The sequence below is a fragment of the Cryptotermes secundus genome, unplaced genomic scaffold (genome assembly GCF_002891405.2).
Source record: "Cryptotermes secundus unplaced genomic scaffold, Csec_1.0 scaffold387, whole genome shotgun sequence".
Lineage (NCBI taxonomy): Eukaryota > Metazoa > Arthropoda > Insecta > Blattodea > Kalotermitidae > Cryptotermes > Cryptotermes secundus.
In genome coordinates, this window is record NW_019741979.1 from 319,326 (window position 1) to 343,716 (window position 24,391).

At 41.7% G+C, this 24,391-nt stretch overlaps 1 protein-coding gene across 2 annotated transcripts in view; it reads right to left on the reverse strand.

The window, feature by feature from the left end:
• LOC111872901 (retinoic acid receptor RXR-alpha-B) overlaps window positions 1-22,610 on the reverse strand; it is a 107,873-nt gene extending 85,263 nt beyond the window's left edge. For both annotated transcript variants that reach the window (XM_023867171.2, XM_033754883.1), the window contains exon 1: window positions 22,436-22,610. In XM_023867171.2, the coding sequence (XP_023722939.1) occupies window positions 22,436-22,514 (79 nt within the window). In that variant the 5' untranslated portion in view covers window positions 22,515-22,610. The remainder of the gene's footprint in view (window positions 1-22,435) is intronic.
• Window positions 22,611-24,391: the final 1,781 nt, after the last annotated feature.

Genomic DNA, 24,391 nt, shown 5'->3' on the forward strand with positions numbered 1-24,391 from the left:
GGTCTTGAACCCGCGACCTTCCAGCTTGTAGCATAATGCCTCAACCAACTACGTTACCGCGTGCCCCGTCATAATATGGTAGTGTATTTATAGCTATCAGTCGCAAAGCAAGAGCTCCTCAACAGCCGCAAACAACCATTAGAACCGACACGCCTCTTACTCCACATACAGTCAGCCGGACAGATCTGATTTATCGATCCGCTACCACCTCTTGAATTCATTTATTTACACCTCGCTTACGCAATTTCCTGAGTTCGGAGCAAATCCTGCAGCGCCGCTCTCGCCACATGGCAATACCGAGGGTACACTAACAGAATTCTCGAGGGATGTGACAATTAATTTATATAACAATACTGCGTTGCACATTGCTCAGTACCTGATCTACAGATAATCTCGAGGGTAACGGGGACCCTAGGCCCCTGAAGTTCCATCAGTGTTTCTCGCCAGAAGTGGTTGCTGAGGCGTACACCAGTCACACATGTGCTGTCGCTTGGAAAAAAAGCATTGATGTCGGAGGGGGAAAAGGAACACAGTACATTGGTCGCAAATATGGCCCTGTGGAACATCCTTTTCAGTGAATGCGAACTGTTTTGTTAAATGTATTTTCAAAGAACCAAATCTTGAAACGTTGCCCCCGGCAAAGCTAAATGCCCTAACATAATATTAGTAATATTAGTCCATAATGTGTATCCCTGCCGCCGCACGGTAATGTTAGGGCGAATAAATTATGGGTCAGGCAAGGAGGGTACGAAGCACCCAGACGAAAGGAGAAATCTAAAATTTGAGCGGTATAAATTCAGAACCATTTAGAAGGACGCGGATGTTGAATAAATAAAGTACGAAACTCTAGAACGGAAGACACCAACTCAAGATAAGGTCCGTTTTCGTTTCCCCCCACCCCCCTGTGCAATACGGTGAACAAACTTCGGCAGGAAACTTCTGGGGTGGCTCTATACCTACGTCTGCAAACTTTTCAAGGAAGACCCAGCAGCAACGATTTAATATTACGGGCACTATCTAACCGACCTTCATAAAACTGTCTTTGCCTTTCGACCTTTAAACTTTTTAACTCCTTCACATCACTGCCGCCTGTTTCTTGATTGTTTTACTCTTCGTCCCTGAAGATGGAGACAGTACACTCTTCCAAAAAGTTGGTGACCGTCTATCAGACTACAAGGCATTAGATCATACAAGAGAGTACTCTTCCAAAGTTGGCATTATTCAAATGCGGTCGTTAAATTTTGTAACTTTCACTAAGTAACTTCCTCACGGAAACAGAAAACATTACTGCAGCAACTGAAAACATTTCGTTTGATGAATCAACTCGAGTCGTGAAATTTGTGTGCTCACCTGTTCTCAAGACGTCTCCAAAATGTATATGATATATGTGTCCTGTTTCCTCAAGCTCTGATGATTCCGGAAATAAGAAACCTCGAACAATGCAGTTTGGTTCAAGTTCGAAAGTACAGTCGCACTGTTAATCTCATGAACAGTTTCGTCATAGAAAAGGTTTAAATTACACATTAATTATGTTCCGAACCTAGGAATGCTGGACAGTCGGAGCCCATAAATGTACTATAGCAAGTGCCTCTGATACGCAGGGCCGTTGTTTCATGCGATCGTTGTTATCAAGTAAACCACGTTTGTCTGTCGGCATCTCTCATCTTCCAAACCATATAGGCTTATTCGTGGAATCTGGTAACATTTCGTACACCAGATTTACTTTACTATCGTTCATGAACATGGAAACAGGTCTATGCCTTAAACGGATTTCAGCTTTAACCTCTGCAGCTGAAGCAGCGTCATCATATCATCACATGTGCGAAGCGGGTAGCCAAAACTGTTTCCACATAATCTTCTAGAGCTCTGTCTTCTGGGATACAACGGCATGTAATCTGCTAAAAGACAATCGACGTTTCAGAGGAACATGCAGCTTTGATATTCAGGGTCGGGGAATAAACCAAGCAAGAAACCAGAGTGACGCAGGTAGCAGGCAATATGACATTTCTTTCAAATCTTAGCTTTCAGTTTGGTCAAACTTGCTATACTTTTTATATTTTTTCAATTCAAATAATCTTATTTTTCTCTTACTATGAAGTTCCATTGATTTTCTTTTTTTATATACATTTCACCTCTTTATTTTACTTTTCCACACTATTTTAACGAAACCTATTTGAAGCAGCCCAATAATTTAGTTTTATAACTTGTGTGACTACAAACATTACTTTTGAGATATTTCTGTGTGTGGGCTATACTGGGACACCTATATTCCTCATATCGTTAAGTTTTTTTTTGTTTTGCAATTTTTTTCCACGAATATGTATATATTTTCTTCACGCAGCAATCATCCTTCCCTTAAATGAAGCTAATTGAAGTGTGGGCGATATGAGGAGACTTTCCCCTGTAGTCTAGTTATTGAAAATGCGTCGGTAAATAATCCAGACAAAATATTCCGTCGTTACTCACAAGACTTCACTGCCAAAATACAGTGCTATATGTAGCCCACTTGAAATTCTTTCATGTAATAATAAGCTTCGGGTATAAATCACTTTCTTCCTACCTATTTATCACTTCTGAGTAGCCATATTAGCCGAATCATAATTCCTGTAGATGCTACCAAGTGCAGTCTACCAATAGGGATAGTATCGACAAGCTGCTGGCAGTGTCGTCCGCCATGAACACGAAAAGAAAGAGTTTACCATCACAGCAGTACATTCTTACTTCCGTGGTGTGAACTAACTCAATAGCCAAGCAGAACAGTCCGGTTTACAGGTTCTCAGGACATTCATACGCATATTATATAACAATTCACGAGTTCCTGCCGGTCTATCCGGTCGTCACTGCCCTCAAACCATAAAAAACGCAATTAAGATCTGAAATTTAGAATGCTGAGAAAGGGCAATGACTAGTTCGCAGTAAAATTTTAAAATTCTGGAGAAGCTGCACAACTTGCACCCCGGACCAATACAGTTATTCTGCAGTATGCATGCAACCCTTATAAATAATGGGGCACTATGCTACAAGCCGTAAGGTCGCGGGATCGAATCCCGATAAGACAACTGGATTTTTCAATTGACCTAATCCCCCCAGCTGCACTATGGTCCTGGGGTCGACTCAGCCTCTAACAGAAATGAGCACCAGGAATTTTCCTAGGGCGTAAAAGGGCAGCAGGCGCGTAAGGCTGACAACCTTACCGCGATCTATGAGCAGACCGTCTAGAAGATGTGGGAGACTCGACCTCTCACGCCCTTATGGGCTTTCCCGGCCTGTTATAGGGATAGCTTTACCTTTTTCTCGTCTCTTTTACCCCTACAAGTAATGTCGGAGAGAAAATAGAAAGGTTTGTCTTTGCGAGATGTTCCATAAATAGTCAGGACGTCTTCTAATTTCAAGTACTAGTCAGAAAAATGTTAAAAAATAATATGTATATGAATGACAGATACTCTCCAAACTGAAAATCAATGATATAGATGGGAGAGAAATGAACACCTAGGACAAAATGTGACGGAACACAATTCGTATGTTAAACTTGAAATTCTCATATCGGGGACTGTGAAGAGTATTGTCTTCTGGGATGTAACGCCGTGCAGTCTGATTGAAGATCACCAATGTTACTGAAAAACAAACCGCCTCCACTTCGTGGCTGAAACGTTGATGAACTGATGCCAGACCTCAAAGAGTCACATCCCAGAAGGCACCGGCAGTACTCTTCAAAACTGTGTATTTTTTACGTTTGTTCCATGTACACAAACGAAACTGTTAAACCTGCAACATCAGCCACAGGGTATCGGTAGTACACATTCGTATACACCACAACATACCTTAGGATAGCCGTTCTACCGGTCGAAATTAATAGCTGGGACGTTACGAATATGAAACCAGAGCGTTCACAATTTCACCGTGACTTTCGATATCTCTAGCCGTATGAAGGGCGAGGAGACTCACGAATAAGTATACCAGCCTTCCAAGAAACAAGGCAAAATAACACGGGTTTACACAGGAACTGAAACATTACATACTGTACTGAAACCGTTACGGAAGGAGGCCATGTAAGACGAGATTTCTTGGCCTTTCCCAGAACTAGAGGCTCTGGCAACAATGTCACGTGCTCACTTCAGAAAGCAATTTTTTCAAGGCGTCCTCGCCCTAAGTTCATGCATCAATCACTGAACAAATAAGAGCACTCGCCACCGACGTCGTGCATTTTGGGATCGTGAAGGATTAAATGCCAGGTATTCAATTTACGACTGACTAAACGGATCAGAGTTCGTACGAAGCGCCGGCATCGCAGCTTGTAACAAATTTTTAGCCGCATGGCGTCCAGACGTTCATAGCCATTTTCACAACTATCCAAAACTGGGACTTCTCCTACGCCTCGAAACTCCAGTCCATTGCTCTCAAAACATATTTCTTTAGGACTCATTTTACTATCATCCTCCCATCTATATAAATATTATAATTACTGCACACGTTTCATGCTAATATGCTAATACAGCCTGTGTCAAAATTAAATGAATATCCCAAGGCCTATAAATTAATAACGTGAAAAGCAGGGAATACAAAATAGCACTCAGTAACGGAACGCTCAGTCGGTACAGCGATGAGTTATGGGCTGGACGGCCGGGGTTCGATTTCCGGTACGGGTACATTCTTTTCTATTCCATAGCATCTAGATCAGCTCAGAGGCCCACCCTGTCCAGTGGCTATAGCAGGCTATTCTTCTGGATGTAAAGGAGTGGCGACGTGATGCTGACCAGTCACCTTCACCTAGTGCAGAGGTCAAGAATGGTGGAGCTATGCCTTCACTCCCTCCACGTCTTCGTAGCGTGGTGTTTAATTAGTTATGCACAGAAACAATTTACCTTTTACTCATTAACGGAAAATCTTCCGCAAGTTATCTCTTTCAACATTTAAATAAATCATACAATGTGTAAGCATCCTGTCTTACACACACATGAAATAATCAAACTTCTGGGGTACTCACAATAAGAATCAATTCAGCTCACAGGTAGGAGGAAGGCGCATCCAACTGAAACAGCTATAGCAAACAGAGAAGGCGGGCTCTTCAGAACATGGCAATGGACGTTCGGATTCTATAAAAGGCGAGAATTGTTTCTGACTAGCTGAGCAACTGTTAGTTTCTCAAGGACTTGCACCATCGAGTTCATCGTAAACACGCAAAACAGATATATCTCAGTACGTTTAGTGCTACAGTGACAGTCCCTGTGGTCTAGTGGTCAGAGTTCCTGGCTACAGATCCAGAGGTCCGGGTTCGACTCCCGGCGCTATCACATTTTCTGAGAAGTAGTGGATCTGGTTCTGGGTCCACTCAGCCTCGTGAGGATAACTGAGGAGCTATTTCAAGGAAATAGCGGCTCCGGTCTAGAAAACCGAGATTAACGGCCATGAGGATCCGCTGAGCTGTCCAAGTGACACCCTCTACGCGCAGGAGTTGGCACTACGTGTAACTTCGCCGACAAGCAGCGGTCACTCCGTCGGTATAGTTCGCTTGCGGACTACAAGCCACGGAGTTTGTGTTTTGTTTAATGTAACAACCTGAAGCTGCATGGTGACACATATGTTAGTCCTATTAGAACTTACACGGCTGTCTAGTCCTTCAGAACACTACATCAATTGGAGATCCTTTCAACGCATGTCCGGCGGAACCCCTTATTCAGTAGCACGCCTGCTACCTTTACAACAAATATTTACGACGTCCACCATCGAGAAGCTTCAGTTCATGACAGACTTCACTGTACCAGCAAGTTACCAGGGAACGGCTTGGCGTTGTGGTAACGCGCGACACTCGAATTCGAGAAATGTTTGGCTTGAGCCTCGACCGGGATAGCGGCTATGCGACCGACGTTCTTCGTGAGTTTCCTTAGTCCCTCCAGGCAAATGTCGGAATAAACCTCGATTAGGCAACGACCTCTTCCGTCAAAACCATTTCCAAATAATAATGCATCAATTATTCTACCAGTCGACTATACATATGTATTCTATATGGTATCTGCTGCTTTTGACCCTAGGGAATAAATAAAAGTGGAAGCTCCTGAAAAAAAGATTGTATGGACATTTATATTACACTTTCGGACTGTTACAACAAAATATTTAAGAGCTCAATCAGTAATTCGGATGAACACCATAAGAAGATCCTATAGAAATTTAATATGAATAAAGCCCACATTCGTAACTGTTTTTCTGTCAGAATATTTTTTACAAAATTTCTCTGAAAACTGATAACATGTTCAAAATTTGGAAGACGCGAGATATGAGACAGGCGGCCAAATGAAAATAGAGCGATTTTATACACGGCCCAGTTATGAGTGGGTGCAGTAAAACGTACTTTCGGGTGGATTTACATACAGGAAAACCTCCCAAACTGGAAAGAGGGTTAAACTAAAGACCCCATTACGGGAAAAATAATCAGCTGTGTACATGTGGTGCAAAAACCAACGTAAATCTGCCACTAATAAATGACGAAAACATGAAATGAGAGGACCTATTTAACGAATTCTGTTTCACTACTATATTGGAAGATCGTTCCTGTTAATAAAAATACTGCAAAGAAATAAACCCTACAACACCGTACGTGCAGAGTATTTTAATGGACTATTGGAAAGGAAAGAAAAAAGACGTAAAAACTGAAAAAGTACAGCCTGCTGCCCAGTACCGATGGAGGTATATGATCTATGACGAATGAAAGTCGGAACCGAGACTGGAGCCACAAATAATTTACATGGCATGTGTACCATATAACCTTTACATCTGGAAATATTTTTATTGTACGCAAACATGTCTGAAACGGAAAACGTTCTGATTCTTTGTGATTCCATTATTAGTATCATTTAGTATACTTTGCACATAGGAACACAAATGCGTTAACCTTCTATTAAATCTCCTCCTAATTAACCTAACGTCGCGCGGTCAGTGTCGAAGCTGAGAAGAGGCCAGAGGAGCGTGCGCCCACGGGAGTACCCCTCACTGCCAACAATATGCGCTGACGCTCTTCTCCCTTAAAACAAGAAGTTTCAGGAAGAATTAATCGCATGCTTTCTTTTGATAAGACATGAACTGCGCAGAAAATGACGCCTCCAACAATTCTTCGATCAGCGGTAACGTGTTTACCAAGCAACTGTCTTGCAACGAAAACGACAAGTCCAACAATTCTTGTTTCGTGTGTTCTTTGCCTCGGAAATGTGTTTACAGAGCCGATGCCTAGTAAAGACACACAGACTGATGGGAGGGATTTATGAATTGGGCCACTGAGATGGGCTCAGGTGGTATGACATACGTACCAAGTTTCATAAAAATTGGTTCCAGCATTCAAAAGCTTATGGGGGGGATAGACACAGACAGGATGGAAATCATATTAGCCTACTTTTATTTTTTTAATAGGGAGAGTAGGCAAAAAAAACTTGGCTAATATTGTCGAAAATACATAACGAAAAGTGCTTACTGAACATTCCGCGTAATTCTCAATTGATTCCACATCACATGGAATAAATAAACTGACATGGCTGACAGGGGAAATAACGATTCAATCTAGCAAACTTCTGAGGACTGATTTTTAAGCACCGTTGACCCTGTACCAATTAATTTTAATGACCGTTTATAACTTCATAAGCCTAATTCTTACTCGTGTGCTTGTGTTTCATACATCCGATCATAGCAGAGAAGATTACCTACACGTATATCGGTATATGGGGAAAATTTGGTATGTTTTTAAAGTGCGGCCAGCGGGTACGCATGTACGGCATAATGCGACCCCTCAGTGGTTTGAACCTGGACAGCCCTTATGCACGTGGCTGCTTTCCTTGTCAATATCACAGAACATATCAGTAAACCCTTTAGAGAAGAAACAACACTCAAATAGAGAAAATGATGTACAACTGCGTACCTGAAACAATGGAACTGAGGATTCGAATAGGATTAGAAATCCTACCCCAAATACTTTCGTAAAAGCTTAACAGCTCCGCCTAACGTATACTCATATACCGGAAAAACAAGAAGTAAATGTCATATTAACCTTTATATGTACCTATTAGGCCAGCCGTATGAAAGAGGAAACCGTCAGAAAATTTAAATGTCTATATGTGTAAAGACCATTTACGGGTCGGAGGAGCTGTGTGACTACTTGTCTTCACACAGTAAAACATGGTTATGAGCACGGCCCGGATTTTGATGACCTGAAAATATTAAAAAATGACCTATAAAATGACCGAAAAATGACCTAAAGGAGAAAAGAAAGAACACTTCGCTTCCATGTTATTCACATTTCAGAAAACATATGAAGAAAAATTCCCTAAAATGGCCAAAAATGACAATAAATACCCTTAAAAGTCCAAAAATTTACAAAAAAATTACCCCCAAAATGAAAAAAAAAATACCTTAAACCTAAAAAAGTCAAAACATTACCTATAAAATATACATTTCTGTAACCACCAGCTCATATCCGAGATTTATATATTAAAGAGCATTGCATAGGATACAAGGGAAAAAAGATGACATGTCATCAAAATACGGGCCCTGGTTATGAGTCTCGCGTAACTCGGAACCAAGAACGACTGTGCTGGCGAGGACCAGCAGCAATTTACCCGACTGACCAACCATTTACTATGTAATTACGGCTATATGACCCACATCCGAGTTACATGTCGGGCCAAACATGACCTCCATTTCACTGCCCTAGTAATACATGGTAACTAAATTTCCCGTCATGTACGTAATATACCAAATCTCCCAAACACTTTAAATTGTAAGTTTTCGTGAGCAATGTTTTGATATACAGAATTACTGGGTTTTTGGTTTTTTTTCCATCGTCCGGTATTCTAGAGAAGAGAAAACACACGTTTCGGAAACTGGATCTTTTTCCGTCCTCAGGTGATAGGGGAGAAGTCACTCAGTTGGGCACCCTAGAAAGAGCTAATCTCAATCACTGGACAACCCCTGTCGGATTTACACAGTTATTTAATCACTTGAGATCAGGTTAATTCGGCGGGAGATAACAAGAAAATACACAATAAAATTTGTGATAAAGCACGCAAATGCGTGGAACTGGGATAGAAAGGGGGTTGCGTGCTTTATCAAATTTCTAATTGTGTATTTTCTTGTTATCTCCCGTCGAATTACGAGTAACCTGACCTCAAGTAATTAAATAGCTGTGTAAATCCGACAGGGGTTGTCCAGTGACTGAGATTAGCTCTTTCTAAGGTACCCAACTAAGTGCCTTCTCCCCTATCACCTGAGGATGGAAACACATCCAGTTTATGAAACGTCGTCTTCTCTATTCTATAGAATATGGACGATGGAAAAAATAAAAAAATTCAGTAATTCTGTGTGTTATACACCATCGTCTGAACCCTTTAGAATCTAAGTGTTTTTATATCCTTGTGACTGATTTTCTTCCCTTTGCGTAAGAGACTATGTTTCACAACCATAAAAACTACGAGTAAAAGGTAAAATGATCGTTGTATATCACTTAATCCTCAATGTTTTCAAATTTAAACAGCGTGACAGCATTTCCTTTTAATTCAATAAGAGCAAGAGAGTCCAGAATTCTTCTTCTTCGATTTCATGAGCCTCATTATGTTTGTCATTGCAGTACGGAGATATTTAAATTTTTAAACACTTTAAAATAAATTACCTATAATTATAAAATTTGACTTATACATATTTAATTTAATCTTTGTTTTACTTGGGAGCCGCGACAGCGCAGTGGGTATAGCTACTGGCTATTGGCTGGAAGGCCGAATTCCGGCAGGGGCAAGGTTTTGTTCCACGTGGTCCAGACCGGTTCTGGGGCTCACCCAGCATCCTATCAAATGGGTATTTTTTTTAATTCGCTCAGTGGGGGGTGGAGTCCAATTGGGTCCACTCGGCACGGCGGCCACTGATTGGCCTATTGTAGCCTGCCCCGGGTGATTATGATGATGGAGAATTTGGTGGAATGAAGATTGGCTGGGGAACCCGAAGTACTCAGAGAAAACCTGCCCCAGCGCCACTTTGTCCACCATAAATCCCACTTGACTAGACCCCGGGATCGAACCCGGGCCGCCGCGGTTAGAAGCCAGCGACTAACCGCTTGAGCTATGGCGCGGCCTTATCCAATGGGTACCGGAAGCTCTTTCCCCGAGGGTATAGCGGCCAGGGCGTGAAGCTGACCACTCACCTCCAACATGTGTCGAGGTCAAGAATGTGTGGATCTATATATCCACTTCCCTGTACGTCTTCATGACGTGGTGCTTAATTAGTTAAGCACAGGGACTTTACCGTTCGCTGTGCTTGTAAAATAACTTCTGCGTTATGGGACGTTCGCCCGCACAACTAATTAACGTCACCAGTATTCGCCTCCGACATACGTGTATCTTGACTTTGCTTATGAGATGGGAGGACGATCATGCAGTAAGGAGTGTAAGGAAGCAATAATGGCCCATGTAACATTGCGTTTCCGATATTCATTCCAAAGGGCAGGAAAAGCAATGCAACTTCAGTCACGAGAGCCTTTAATCGGAATCGGGTACCTACCGAAGGTAGTTAGGTAGGTAGTTAGTTATTGGAGAGGGTGGGTTTCCCCATGCACTGAGACCTGTATTGGTCCATTGTGCTTCCCTCTATGATATTCTACCAATCCCTATATCCTACCGATACTAGTGCTTACCATTAGTCCCGCCCAGCCAGCGAGACGGGCTCTATTAGCTGAGAGGTATCTATAATGCTTCCCCCATCTACCAGAGGTATTAGAGACTGCTGTTGGGCGGGAAACGTCCGTTAATTTGGCTCAGTGACCTCCTTTGGAGATATGAGGTTCTTTTATGTGTCGTAAAGCTACGACACGGGACCCACGGCTTAAAGTCCGTCCCGGAGGACTTGTTCCCTGAATTTTTCCGCCCTTCAACTGTTGCCTGCGAAACGCACGCATATTATCGAGAGCAAAAAGAAGTAAAGGTATCCCTGTAACAGGCCGTGGAGGTCCATAGGGTTGTGAGATGTTGACGTTCCCACATTTTCTAGACAATCGGCTCATAGATGGCGGTAAGGTTGTCAGCCCTACGGCCGGCCGCCCTTTACCCCCAAGAATATTCAGGGTACTCAGTTCTATTAGACGCTGAGTCGACCCCAGGGCCATAGTGCGGCTGGAAGGATTAGGAAAATTGGAAAAATCCAATGACCTCATCGGGATTCGATCCGCGACCTTCCGGCTTGTAGCATAACGCCTCAACCAACTACGCTACCGTGTGACCCCTATCGGGAGCAAATATAGACACAAACATTACTCTTGCTGAAACGTTACATAACGACACTGAAATAAATCTGTGGTTCCCTTGTGTCAGTGGAAGACCGCCTGTGGTTCCGCCGCTGCCAGATTTTCTGAGAAGTAGTGGGTCTGGAACGAGGTCCACTCAGCCTCGTGAGGATAACTGAGGAGGTACATGAATGGAAAAGTAGCGGCTCCGGTCTATAAAACCGAAATTAACGGCCATGGGGATTCGTTGAGCTGACCACGCGACACACTATTTGCTAAAGTTGGCTCTAACTTCGCCGACAAGCAGCGGTCGCTCGGTCGGTACAGTTCGCTTGCGGACTACAGGCCACGGAGTTCGTAGTTTACTTCCTCTATCTCTCTCAATCTGTATCGTTGTTTACACACTTTACAGTTCACCGTTGTACACGCACCAGGATTCTCAGTTTCCACTAGTCGTCTCCTAGCAACGGATCTCAACACAGAAACTAGCAATTCAAATCACTATGCAGTCTTCTTTCCATTTCTTGTTCAATCACCCTGGAACCTCGGAACTCAACTAAAAACTCTCCTAGTCCCTTCGTAGCTGCTGCAAGCGGACTCGTGTTATATAGCCGCGGTACGGACAACGCAGAAAAAGTTCTACTGTTGCGTAGCGCAGACCATACAGAAAATACAAGTCACGTGATAGCTAGGCAAAATTGGGATGTGACGTCATTGTGCCTGCACGGGCGTGTTTACCGAGCCGTTGCCTAGAAGCGTGTTGCGTAACCCCGTTGTTCCATTGCTGCGTGCGTGTATTACTTATATTTCTTTTTTGACTCAACCGTTCCTGCATGGAGCAAATACGCCACATTATCTAATCCATTATATGATATGTTGCGGCCTTCACACCCAGTTCCCGTTCTGAGTGGTTCTCGTTCATTAAGCGTCTGAAGTGGGTCGGTCTCCTGTCATCATGACAGAACACGTCCTCAGACTAGACACAGGAGATGCCCTTCATACAAGGAGTATATCTGCCGAATACACAAAATAAACAGCGGCTGAAAGCCGACAAGGGGCGGTCCTCCAGCTTGTGGGTTGGGGAGCAGAAGCTAATAGCCCCTTACCGTAAAACCTATCGTGTTATGAAATCCTGCAAGGGGCCTCGGACTTGGATTCTCTGGAATGACTTAAGCAACGATAAACAGACATATTCGGAAGTAGGAGTGCCATAAATCCCCAAGGGTCTGGTTAATTAAAATTTGTAGCAACAGACCTGGAAAAGTTAAATATAGTGGAAACAGACGAAGTGAGACGGAAAAAAAAGGTGGCGCTGAACTAGATTATGAGCTTTACTACGACAATGGGAACGCTGATCATCACTGAGGGATAATCTTTTCGTACATAAAATCCTATCAGCAGTTACAAGGGTGGAGTTTAATATCGATACGAGGACGCCGGTGTGATGTCACTGTTCTATATGTGCAGGCCCCAACTGAGAATAAATATGACGATAAAATACAAAGGAAAGCTTTTAGGAGGAACTAGAGAGCATATTAAATCGATTCTTTAAGTACCATACGACAGTTAAGAGAATTCAATGCAAAAGTATACACAGAAGATATCATCATATCGACAATTTGTAACGAAAATTCGATAAATCCCTGTTGGCTGGATCGTGCGGCTGCAAGGTGTGGATTTCTGTTGTTTTATAGGGTCCACGCTTCAGCAATTCTGTTGTCCATCTTGCACTAGACTTCTGACACTCCATCCTCTTCAGCTAGACGTTTCAGTAATTTTTATAAGAATATGTTCAAGTCTGGCTCCTATACCATCTAACTTCTCCTCTGTAAGCACTGGGCAATTATGTTTCTGTTTCTCGTGTATTAAGAGTCCCGTTGACCAAAGTTTATTCACCAAATTGTGACTTGTTTGTCGGCTGAGATTTTTTATAGTAGATCCGTATTTCACATAGATGTCATACAGAAATACATATTGCTGTGAAGTATACCACACCATGCCCTACCACACTCTTCACTAACTGTAACTAAGAACAAATGGCTAATGAAGCTGATAACGACTGCTTACTGCTAACAAATCATAAACAAACTCCCACGCTAGAACAGCACTGTTCGCCGTGAAACATAATGCCGTTAAGCGGTCCACAAGTTAATTACTTCCCTTCATTCCATCGACATGATGATTCATCGGCAGTGCACCGGTCGACGTGAAGCGCAGAGAAGTAAACTGGCCAAAAAAGTTAAAAATCTCTCTGTATAATCACCATATTTCTTGCCTAACATTCATAAAATGCAATGAATTTGTACTGTATGTAGAACAGAGGTCGAATGGGATCGCAAACAATAAGCAAAAAAGTCGCCCAACGGCTGAAGGCTGGCGAAGGGTAACAATCTAGGTTTGAATACGGGTGGTGCTCAGATCAAATCTCGGCCGGGACACCGGTTATCTTGCCTATGCCTTCTGTGGATTTCCTCAGATCCTCCAGGCAAAGCGAAAGTCCAAGAAACGTAGCGGATTAAAACCTCAAATAGGTCTGCAGTTTTGATGTCCTTTCAAATACTTTCCTAGAGTCAAGGAGACAGACAATGCAGTGTGGAAATCTAGGATACTAACATAACACATCGACAGAGCTTACGAAAGGACTGGAACATTAATACTTAAAGAAGGATCTAGGTAATCACGACTTACAGCAGCATGAAACACGGCTCAACGAAGACTGCTCAAAATTACCTACTGCATGGAATAATGCTAAATTACAATGGTTGCGGAATTGAAGGCATGTAAATGGAAGCAATGTGGACAAAAGAAAGTGAAATGTAAACATTTCTTTGCAGAAGCAAACATTTTAAAGACAACAATAAAGATATGTAAACAAACAGCAATAACACAAATATTCGAGATCTGTAAAGAAGCATGCATGGATCTAAGTTGGGATATCAAACAAGAAATGACCTGGTAAGGAACTAGACTGATGACTATTTTGTAGATTCCAATAGTACATTAAATAGATGGGCCATTTCCATCAACGGCGGGATGAGAATTAAAAGATATTTTTGGTCGGACTGAAATGCATACACAGGGGCCATTAGTATGAGAGACTAATTTTTAACGTGAGATTGTTAATGCTGAAGAGGAATAAAACATTAGGCATTGATGAAATTCAGACACATATGACCCGAAAGGTGGTAAAACATTAAGTTCAGAGATCCGAGAAATTAACTTTAATTAGCGTTAGGAAGAACTGCCACAGCAAAGGAATACCTTTGTTATCGGGTTTATTAATAAACAGAGCGCTACAACTGACTGCAATAATTATCTAGGTATAGCACTGTTATCAACTACACAAGATATTATCCAGCATTAATCTCTCGAGGTCAATCCCATACGCAGACAACATTATCTGCGAGCACAGTGAGGATTTCATCCTAACAGATCAAGTACAAATCAGAGATTCTATATGCGTCCAGACACTAAAAAAAAATGGGAGTACAGTCAGGCAATACTTAACTATTTATAGACGTAAGAATGCTCCTCATTCAGTTAGCAGAAAAGTATTGTGTAATACTGGCAGTGAGTTCGGTACAACCATAAAATTAATTACGCTAATTAAATGTGTTTAAATGACACATACAGAAGTGTCCATATCGTTAAACATCAATTTAATGTATTCTGAATTCATAATGAGCTGAAAGAAGCACATGTTCTATCATGCGTCAGAATATGTGACTAGGACAGCAAAAAGAGGGGCTGGAACTGTAGGTACAAATGACAATCTCTGATCTATCATGCTGATGTTAATGTAATAGGCGAAAAATAAACGTCATGAAAATGCAGCTCGACGAGTCGTCAGGAAGGAGGCTAGCCTAGAAGGAAATACAGAGAAAATAAAGTAAATGTTGATGCCTCGTAAACGAAATGAAGGAAATGATATAGTGTGGGTATATAAAATTTTGGTAGAGACGAGACAGCATTCAAAAGTATACCTGATGTTCGATCGTTCACGCCAGCAGACTGTAATACTGACTACTACCTGGTCGTTGTAAAAGTTGGGGGCAGACTGGCAGTGAGTAAACAAACAACGCCAGAGTTCATACAGAGAGGTTCAATCTCAAGAAATTAAATGAAGTAGAGAGTAAAGGAAGTATCATGTTCAAATCTGAAATATGTTTGCAGCCTTGAAAAACTGAGGTGGATATTAACAGACCTTGGAAAAGTATTAGACTATCAACATTTCAGCCAAAGAGGGTCTAGGTTATTATGAACTGAAGAACCGTAACACACGGTTCGATGAAGGATGCTCAAAATTATTAGACAAGAGGAAGGAAGCCACATTGCAGGTGTTGCAGGATCCAAGTGAAATAAATGGAGATAATCTGAGCAATATAAGCTATAAAACCAGCAGGCATTTCAGGGAAAAAAAAAGAGGAAATATCTGGAAGACATAATTAATGAACCTGCAAAGAAGAGTTAGAACAAGAACATCATAGATCTGTACAGAGTATTAAACGAATTTAAGAGGGGTTACTGAATGTTATTGAATGTACATAGGGTCAGAGATGTTAGGCAGACAGAAATCCATACAGCTGAGCCGTTAGTATCAACTACATCTTTTGAGGCTGAAAGTGCCATTGCAAAATTGAAACGGTATAAATCACCCGGTAGTTATCAAATTCCGGCAGAACTCACCCAAGCAGGAAGTGAAATATTATGTTCTGAGATTCATAAGCTAATTAATTCTGTTTAGAATAGGGAAGAATTGCCTGACAAGTGGAAGGAGTCTATTACTGTACCAGTTCTCAAGAAGGGTGTTAACACTGACTGTAGGAATTATCGGGGGATATCGCTGTTATCAAGTTAACAAAAATCTATTCAATATCATTCTCTTAAGGTTAAGTCCATATATATGAAATTGATGAGGATCATCAGTGTGGGGTTCGACGTAACAGATGAACTACTGATCAGATCTTTTGCATTCGTCAGATACTGGAGAAAAAATGGGAGTAAAATGAGACAGTACATCAGCTATTCGTAGACTTCAAGAAAGCCTATGATTCAGTTAGAAGGGAAGTACTGTACAACATTCTCACAGAGTTTGGGGTTCCCATGAAACTAGATAGGCTGATTAAAATGTGTTTAAACAAAACGCATAGTAAAGTCAATAAAGGTAAATATTTGTCGGTCATTTTCTTATACAGAATGGTCTAAAACAAGGAGATGCTTTATCTCCACTGCTTTTCAACTTTACTTTGGAATATGCCATTAGGAAGGTCAAGGAAAACCAGGTGGGACTGAAATTAATTGGGCCATATCAGTTGTTGGTCTATGTTGATGATGTGAATGTACTGCGTGATAACATAGATACCATAAAGAAAGAAAACAAACAAACTTTAACTGACGCCAGTAAGGAGGTTGGTCTAGAAGTAAAGACAGAGAAAGTTAAGTATTCGCCACCAAAATGCAGGGCAAAATCATGACATGAAGATAGGAAACAGGTGTTTTGAAAATGTGGCACAGCTCAGATATTTGGGAACGACGATAACAAACCAAAACCTGATTCAGGAGGAAATTAAGAGACCGAATTCGGGTAATGTTTGCCACCATTCAGTCCAGAACTTTTTGTCCTCTCTTCTGCTGTCTAAGGACATAAATATCAGAATATATAACACCATATTTTTTCTTGTGCTTTTGTATGGGTGGGACGAAGATAGACTGAGGGTGGTGAGGAAAATATTTGGACCGAAGAGAGGAAGTAACAGGAGGTTGGAGAAAACTGCATAATGAGGAGCTTCATAACTTGTACTATTCTCCAAGTACAATTAGAATGTTCAAGTCAAGGAGGATGAGGTGAGCAGGGCATGTAGCACGAATGGGGCAGACGAAGAATGCATATAGGATATTGGTGGGAAAACCAGAAGGAAAGACACCACTGGGAAGAACAAGGAGTAGGTGGGTGGACAATATTAAAATGGATCTTAGAGAGACAGGATGGGAAGGCGTGGATTGCCTGCCCCACTCTGTTTCTCCCAAACGGCGAGTCATGGAAAAAATCGTAAACACAAAAGATGTTCCTGTTTGTAGGACAACACTAGTAACCTTTTTAAGACCTGCTGTTACATGCATGGTTTCAAGTTGAGCCTACGTCAATCTGCTTCTTTATTAGTTTCTTCATAAGAAAAGCACTGGGGTCGTGATAGTAATGAGTAAATAACTTCACCATAATTTATAGTAACTATGGTAACGAAATGTGTTTACCCCGAATCTATTTTCAACTGTACTTTTTTCAGGATAACTTAGCTGCATATTCGAGTAGTTACAAATGGCGTCCTACATTTTTATGTACGAGTATGTGAAATTTCAAGACAGTTGGGCCGTTCTACTCTGGAAGTACATTTTTCTTTCTATGGCCTACCTCACAAGTATTGCGTTCTGAAGGTCATAAAAATGAAGTGTGTCCAAGAACTTAGAAACAAAAGTAAGTAACTGCCATGAATAACAAAAGTCGTTTCCGAAATTGCAATGCAGATTCTTCCTCACGGGAATGTCATACCTAAAAGCCAAATGCCCGCCCGTCCGTCCGTCCGTCCTCCCAACCATTCTCTCCCTTTGGGCGCCATAGGAAAAATGGTAAGTACAAAACATATTATTTTTGGATAGACAAACTGGAGAAATTACTGATTTGGTTCTAGTTCGAAAACTGGGAACAGTGGCATCAAAAACGTTGTACGTGAGAATACACGTTATCCTATTTCTCCTAAACAGTGCATCGTCGAGAAAAAGAAAACGATTAATATACGAAGCGTTACTTCTGGTGAAATATCTTCAAAAATATAACCGACTTCTACTTCAGTAAGGAAACACAGGACACTCAAAAGACTAACACGACACACACTTCAAAGTTTGTTACATTATGAATAATTTTATACTTGTGTCCTTTAGAAAATTTCAATTCTACATGGACCTAGTCGTATGTAAAATTATTCTTGAACAATTTTGTGTATTTGTATTTGTGTGTGAGAGAGAGGGGGGGGGGCAAAGTTTACAGATTATTTCGGTATGTACTTTCATTTTATCTTAAGATAATTTAGTCTTGTGTTCCAATAGTTAGAAACAATTTATTAATATTTTATATACGTGAATTTCCATAGACAGACAGACTGTTTTACAGCAGGAATACCATGTTATGTACATCGTTTTCCTCAAAACAGCTGCGTTCTGTAGGACACAGAGATGATTAGTCCAAGAAACTATGGACGTTAAATGGAAATAGCCACCACGGACCCCCCCTCCTTCCCAAAATAGGTGGGAGTTCTTCAATTTACGTGTAGAGTTTCCTTCACGGTCATGCTAATCACAATATCAACTTCGCTGACAAATTCTTTTAAAAATGTTGAACAGTACAAATACTTCAGAACAGCCACAGCAGATGAGATTTACCTTCACGGAGAAACTAAGCGTAGGGTAATTCGGGGAATGCTTGCTACCGCTCAGTTCATAATCTTTTACTTTTAAGTGTATCTATGAATGTATAAATACATAACTGTAATTTTATGAGTGAGGCCGCGCCATAGCTCAAGCGGTTAGTCGCTGGCTTCCCACCGCGGCGACCCGGGTTCGATACCGGGTTTCGTCAAGTGAGATTTGTGGTGGACAAAGTGGCGCTGGGGCAGGTTTTCTCCGAGTACTTCTTTTCCCTTGCCAATCTTCATTCCACCAACTGCTCCACAATCACCCTCACCTATCATCTGGGGCTGGTACAATTGGCCAGAAGTGGCCGCAGCACAAGCGACTTAGTCCCACCCCACTAGCAATAACAACTTTTTTTTTTACGAGTAGCTATAATTTCGTATGGTGTGAAACTTGAACAATCGCACTGACAGAGGACATGGGATGAGGATGTGTTAGAACAGGATGCTTAGCATATTTTGGCCTAAGAGGGAGGACGTAATAGAAAGCTGGAAGAAACTGCTTAATAAGAGCTTCGTAATTCTTCACAGTCTGTCATCAGGATGACAGAACAACAGAGGCGGGGTATGTATAACATACAGGGAAGAAATGAGAACTGCATATAAACTCTGCTCTCGGAGCCTCGGGGGAAGACGTCATTTACAAGACCTAAGCGGAGATAACATTAAAATTCATCAAGATACAGGGTGGGTATAGATTCGATTAGTTTTGCTCAGGATAAGGACTGGTTGCGGGCTCTTGAGAACTAGGTAACGAAGTTTCCAGTTCCATTAAAGGCGAAGAATTTGACTAGATGAGAGCCAACTGGGGCCGTCTCTGTGGTCTAGTGGGCAGAGTTCCTGGCTACAGATACAGAGGTCAGGGTTCGATTCCCGGCGATACCAGATTCTCTGAGAAGTAGTGGGTCTGGAACGGGATTTACTCAGCCTCGTGAGGATAATTGAGGAGCTATTTCAAGGAAATAGCGGCTTAGGTTTAGAAAACCGAAACTAACGGCCCGTGGGGATTCGTTGCGCTCACCACGCGACGCCCTCTATCCGCTAAAGTTGACACTAACTTCGCCAACAAGCGGCGGTCGCTCGGTCGGTATAGTTCGCTTGCGGACTACAGTAACAGAGAGAGACAACTGGTTTTTGAAGGACTGTGCTCTATGGAATTCCTTTTCATTAAACCCTTTCATATAAATATGAATGTCAATACCATAACGCACACAAACTCCCGACATCTGTCGACCTTGTTCGACCAGTGGCCCCTACCTCTCATATTCTTCTCAGCAAATACATATAAAGTGATTTACTATTTCCAGTTCTTTGTAATAGAACCGAAATAATTCATTGATTCCCTTGTGGTTGCATTCTTGACCAAAAAAAGTTGCACTAAAATTTTTTTTTTGTCTTTGATGCAATCAAGAACAGAAGGAAATTTAATAAAATTGCTGTGGAGGCATGCTTGGGGAAGCTCCACCATGGTTCAATAACGTTATACATAATACATATATGTGGACGGTCCAATATAAACGAGGAACTTTATCACTGTTTGTGTACAAGCCAAAGAAATGCTGAATTTTTTCAGTGTGTGTCTGTGTGTGTGTGTGTGTGTGGAAAAAGTAGGCATCGAAATTATAACGAAATTGACGGCTATTCTTAAATGAGGTAATTTGCGGCAATCAAGTATATTACTTATATTTACAATACCACAAGACTATGAGCACTTAGTCGACACTACAGGTTCTTGCGAGATAAACTAACACTCAATTGGCCAAGGAATTCCTTGTAAAAGAACCAGAATGTTCATCCCCGTGACCACAAAACCCCTTCATCTGATTGCACTCTGGGCTAGTTCAATAAAGTTCATAGTTTTACAAACTATTCTTTCAAGATCCACTTCAATGTTTCGTAATAAAAACTAACCTTAGGCTTTGCTTGCTAAGAATTCTCTCCGCGGAAGTTCATTGTCATAATTGTGAAACTGTTGACTCAACTCCACTTCAAGGACCGACCAGATCGTAGTCCCATTTAAAGGTGAAAGGAAATAAACGGAATCCACGATCAATTTGAGTAAGTTTAGCCGACCTTGAAAATGCATGGAAAATCTAGAAGGGACTGAGTAAAACAACCAACAACACGATTTACTGCACTTCGGCTGTTTCGAGTTACGTGCCTGATTTCATCCGCTTCTCTTTCTACATTTTCATCCTCTTGAGAGAAAAATTGCTGATTGAATGGATGGATTTGAGTAATGAAAGCAATAAACCCTCGNGTGCACTTCGGCTTAGGCTGTTTCGAGTTACGTGCCTGATTTCATCCGCTTCTCTTTCTGCATTTTCATCCTCTTGAGAGAAAAATGACTGATTGAAAGGATTTGAGTAATGAAAACAATAAACCCTCGCCTCAAATTGGATTATGGTTGCCGCGCGAGTTACCAACAAAAACCACCTTCAATAACGTTGTTGTAGTTATGATTACAAACTCCGTGGCCTGTAGTCCGCAAGCGAACTACACCGACCGAGCGACCGCCGCTTCTCGGCGAAGTTCGTGCCAACTTTTGCGGATAGAGGGTGTCGCGTGGTCAGTACAACGAATCCCCACGGCAGTTAATCTCGGTTTACTAGACCGGAGCCGCTATTTCCTTGAAACAGCTCCTCAAATATCCTCAAGAGGCTAAGTGGGCCCCGTTCCAGACCCACTACTTCTCAGAAAACCTTGTAGCGCCGGGAATCGAACCCGGGACCTCTAGATCTGTAGCCAGGAACTCTGGCCACTAGACCACTCTAGTGTTATTAGAAGAGGCCTAGATTTTAATAACCGCCGGAACACTGAGCTCTCCTAATTATTTCGGAAGAAAATTTTATGCGCAGCAGATCAGTGGTGTAGAGCATTACTTCATCTCCTGTTCACAAACGATTCCTATTGTGCATTTTATATAATGCCAGACGGATACAAGTTTGATCCTTCTTTCGCTACAGTTTTCTACAATGACTGGAATCCACTGAAATCCACACATACAGTCTGTAAACGATATGCCACTATCTTATAAACAGTTTAAACACCTTACATCCAACACCTCACTTGAGGTCTTTGCGGACTAATCAGCATGTTTTAAGAAAGTGAAAGAGAGAAGATATCTCCCCTATTCAGTTTTACGGGGGAAACTACCGGTTTCTAAGTCAGAACACATCAGAGGAACTGAAGAAAACCATCAAAAGGCACGACTTATTTATCCACTATTCCAACTCTGCTAAGCTTCCACCTAAATTATGGCTTTCGCAGATATTTCTAGCTTCTTATTCTTGGTCGTCGATTCAACTGTTTAAACAATTCGGTCAACCCTTCAACAAAACACACAGCATCTTCGCTACAAGATAATTCTATTGATGAAACTGATATTTATTCGAAGAACAAATCTAGGCCCTAAGTAACGTAAACGTAAAATTTTCCCTGTGCTTAAGCATGCAACAGGCATGAAGACGTATAGAAGAATGGAAGTACAGCTCCAAGCATTCTTGACATTGGCACTAAATAGAGGTGACCAGTCAACTTCATAATATGTAGGCGAAATACCGAGTTATTAAACGTTACATCAGGCGGCGCACACACCCTATTTATACCTCACTATCGGTCTTCAAGACCAAACAAACTTCAAAAGGGAATGCTTATGTGTTGAAGCTTAACCTTCATAAAACATCAGAGCTAAAAAAGATCCAAGCAAAGACACGAGTTACTCTACCTCTATTCCAGTTGTGCTGGGCCTGTGCCCCCTGAATTATGGCTGTCACAGACATCATCGGCTTCTCCTTCTTCAACATCGTCAGTTACAACAAAGATCACACTTTCCCGAGATCACAACAAAGCGCTGTCACATCAACACACATCGCACCAGAGACACGACTAAATGCACTCCACGCGCCGCGCTGAGCTCGACTGATAGACGTGTTGCTCCGCCGCTTGGTCGCTCGCCCGCTCGCCTTGACTACTTCCTAGCTTCGCGCTATAAAAAAACGTCGCCAGTCGAAAAAAAGGAATCCCCTCCCCCCAAACTTACCACACTACCGTTATAAATTCGCCAAGGTCAAAAAGGGTCCATGATTATCAACAGTCTAATTTGGCAACTGTTTCTAATGTTAGGATCAAGCTTACTGGATTAGTGGCTGATTCTCATCAAATGCCACGTTTGAGTGACAACATTCCCTAGTTCCATTATGAGTCTGGGATCGGCTGTCCTGCCTGGGTGAGACATTACATGGCTTCCTTTATTCCATCCAAGTAAATATTGCAATAGTATCTTAAGATAAGACAGAACCATCTCTTCCACGTTCCTTGGTTGAGGCACTATGTTACAAGCCGGAAGGTTTTGGGATCGAATCCCGATGAGGTGGATTTTTCAATTTACATAATCCTTCCAGCCGCACTATGGCACTGGGGTTGACTCAGCCTCTAATAGAAATGAGTACCAGGAATATTCCTGGGGGTGAAGGGCAGCCGGCGCGTGAAGCTGACAACCTGACCGCCATATGTGAGCCGATTGTCTGGAAAATGTGGAAGCCTCGACGTCTCACGACCCTATGGGCCTCTGCGGTCTGTTGAGGGGATACCTTTATTTTTTTTACTTACTTTACTTCCACATTCCTAAATTCAATCGCAACCATCCTCACATTCAACATTACAAAACTTACGGAGTTGAACTGTCAATTAAAAAAACAAACACTGATTCTTGGATTGTTTAATGATTGTGAGTCACCTACATAAGTTACAGAGAGTCGAAATGACTATACGTTCTGTCCATGATACGAGTATGTATGTATTGACCGTCTTCTAGTGCACACAATCTGCCATCCTCAGGTGTGTTATTTACGTTAAACTATTGCACTGCTCGCCATCATGTGTCGTTTATAAAATGGTTTAAAATCACAAGACACAGTATACACAAAATATAGGAAGAACGATTCCCATAGCTGAAGAATGATACAATACGCGAGTTTGAAATACGACGTATAAGATGATAAATCTTAACAAATTTTTAAAAAAATTAATATATATAAATTTTATCATAATACATGAAGAATATATATTTTTAATCATTTTATAAACGACACATGATGGCGAGCAGTGCAATAGTTTAACGTAAATAACAAACCTGAGGATGGCAGATTGTGTGCACTAGAAGACGGTCAATACATACATACTCGTATCATGGACAGAACGTATAATCATTTCGACTCTCTGTAACTTATGTAGGTGACTCACAATCATTAAACAATCCAAGAATCAGTGTTTGTTTTTTTAATTGACAGTTCAACTCCGTAAGTTTTGTAATGTTGAATGTGAGGATGGTTGCGATTGAATTTAGGAATGTGGAAGTAAAGTAAGTAAAAAAAAAATAAAGGTATCCCATCAACAGACCGCAGAGGCCCATAGGGTCGTGAGACGTCGAGGCTTCCACATTTTCCAGACAATCGGCTCACATATGGCGGTCAGGTTGTCAGCTTCACGCGCCGGCCGCCCTTCACCCCCAGGAATATTCCTGGTACTCATTTCTATTAGAGGCTGAGTCAACCCCAGTGCCAAGGATTATGTAAATTGAAAAATCCACCTCATCGGGATTCGATCCCAAAACCTTCCGGCTTGTAGCATAGTGCCTCAACCAAGGAACGTGGAAGAGATGGTTCTGTCTTATTTTAAGATA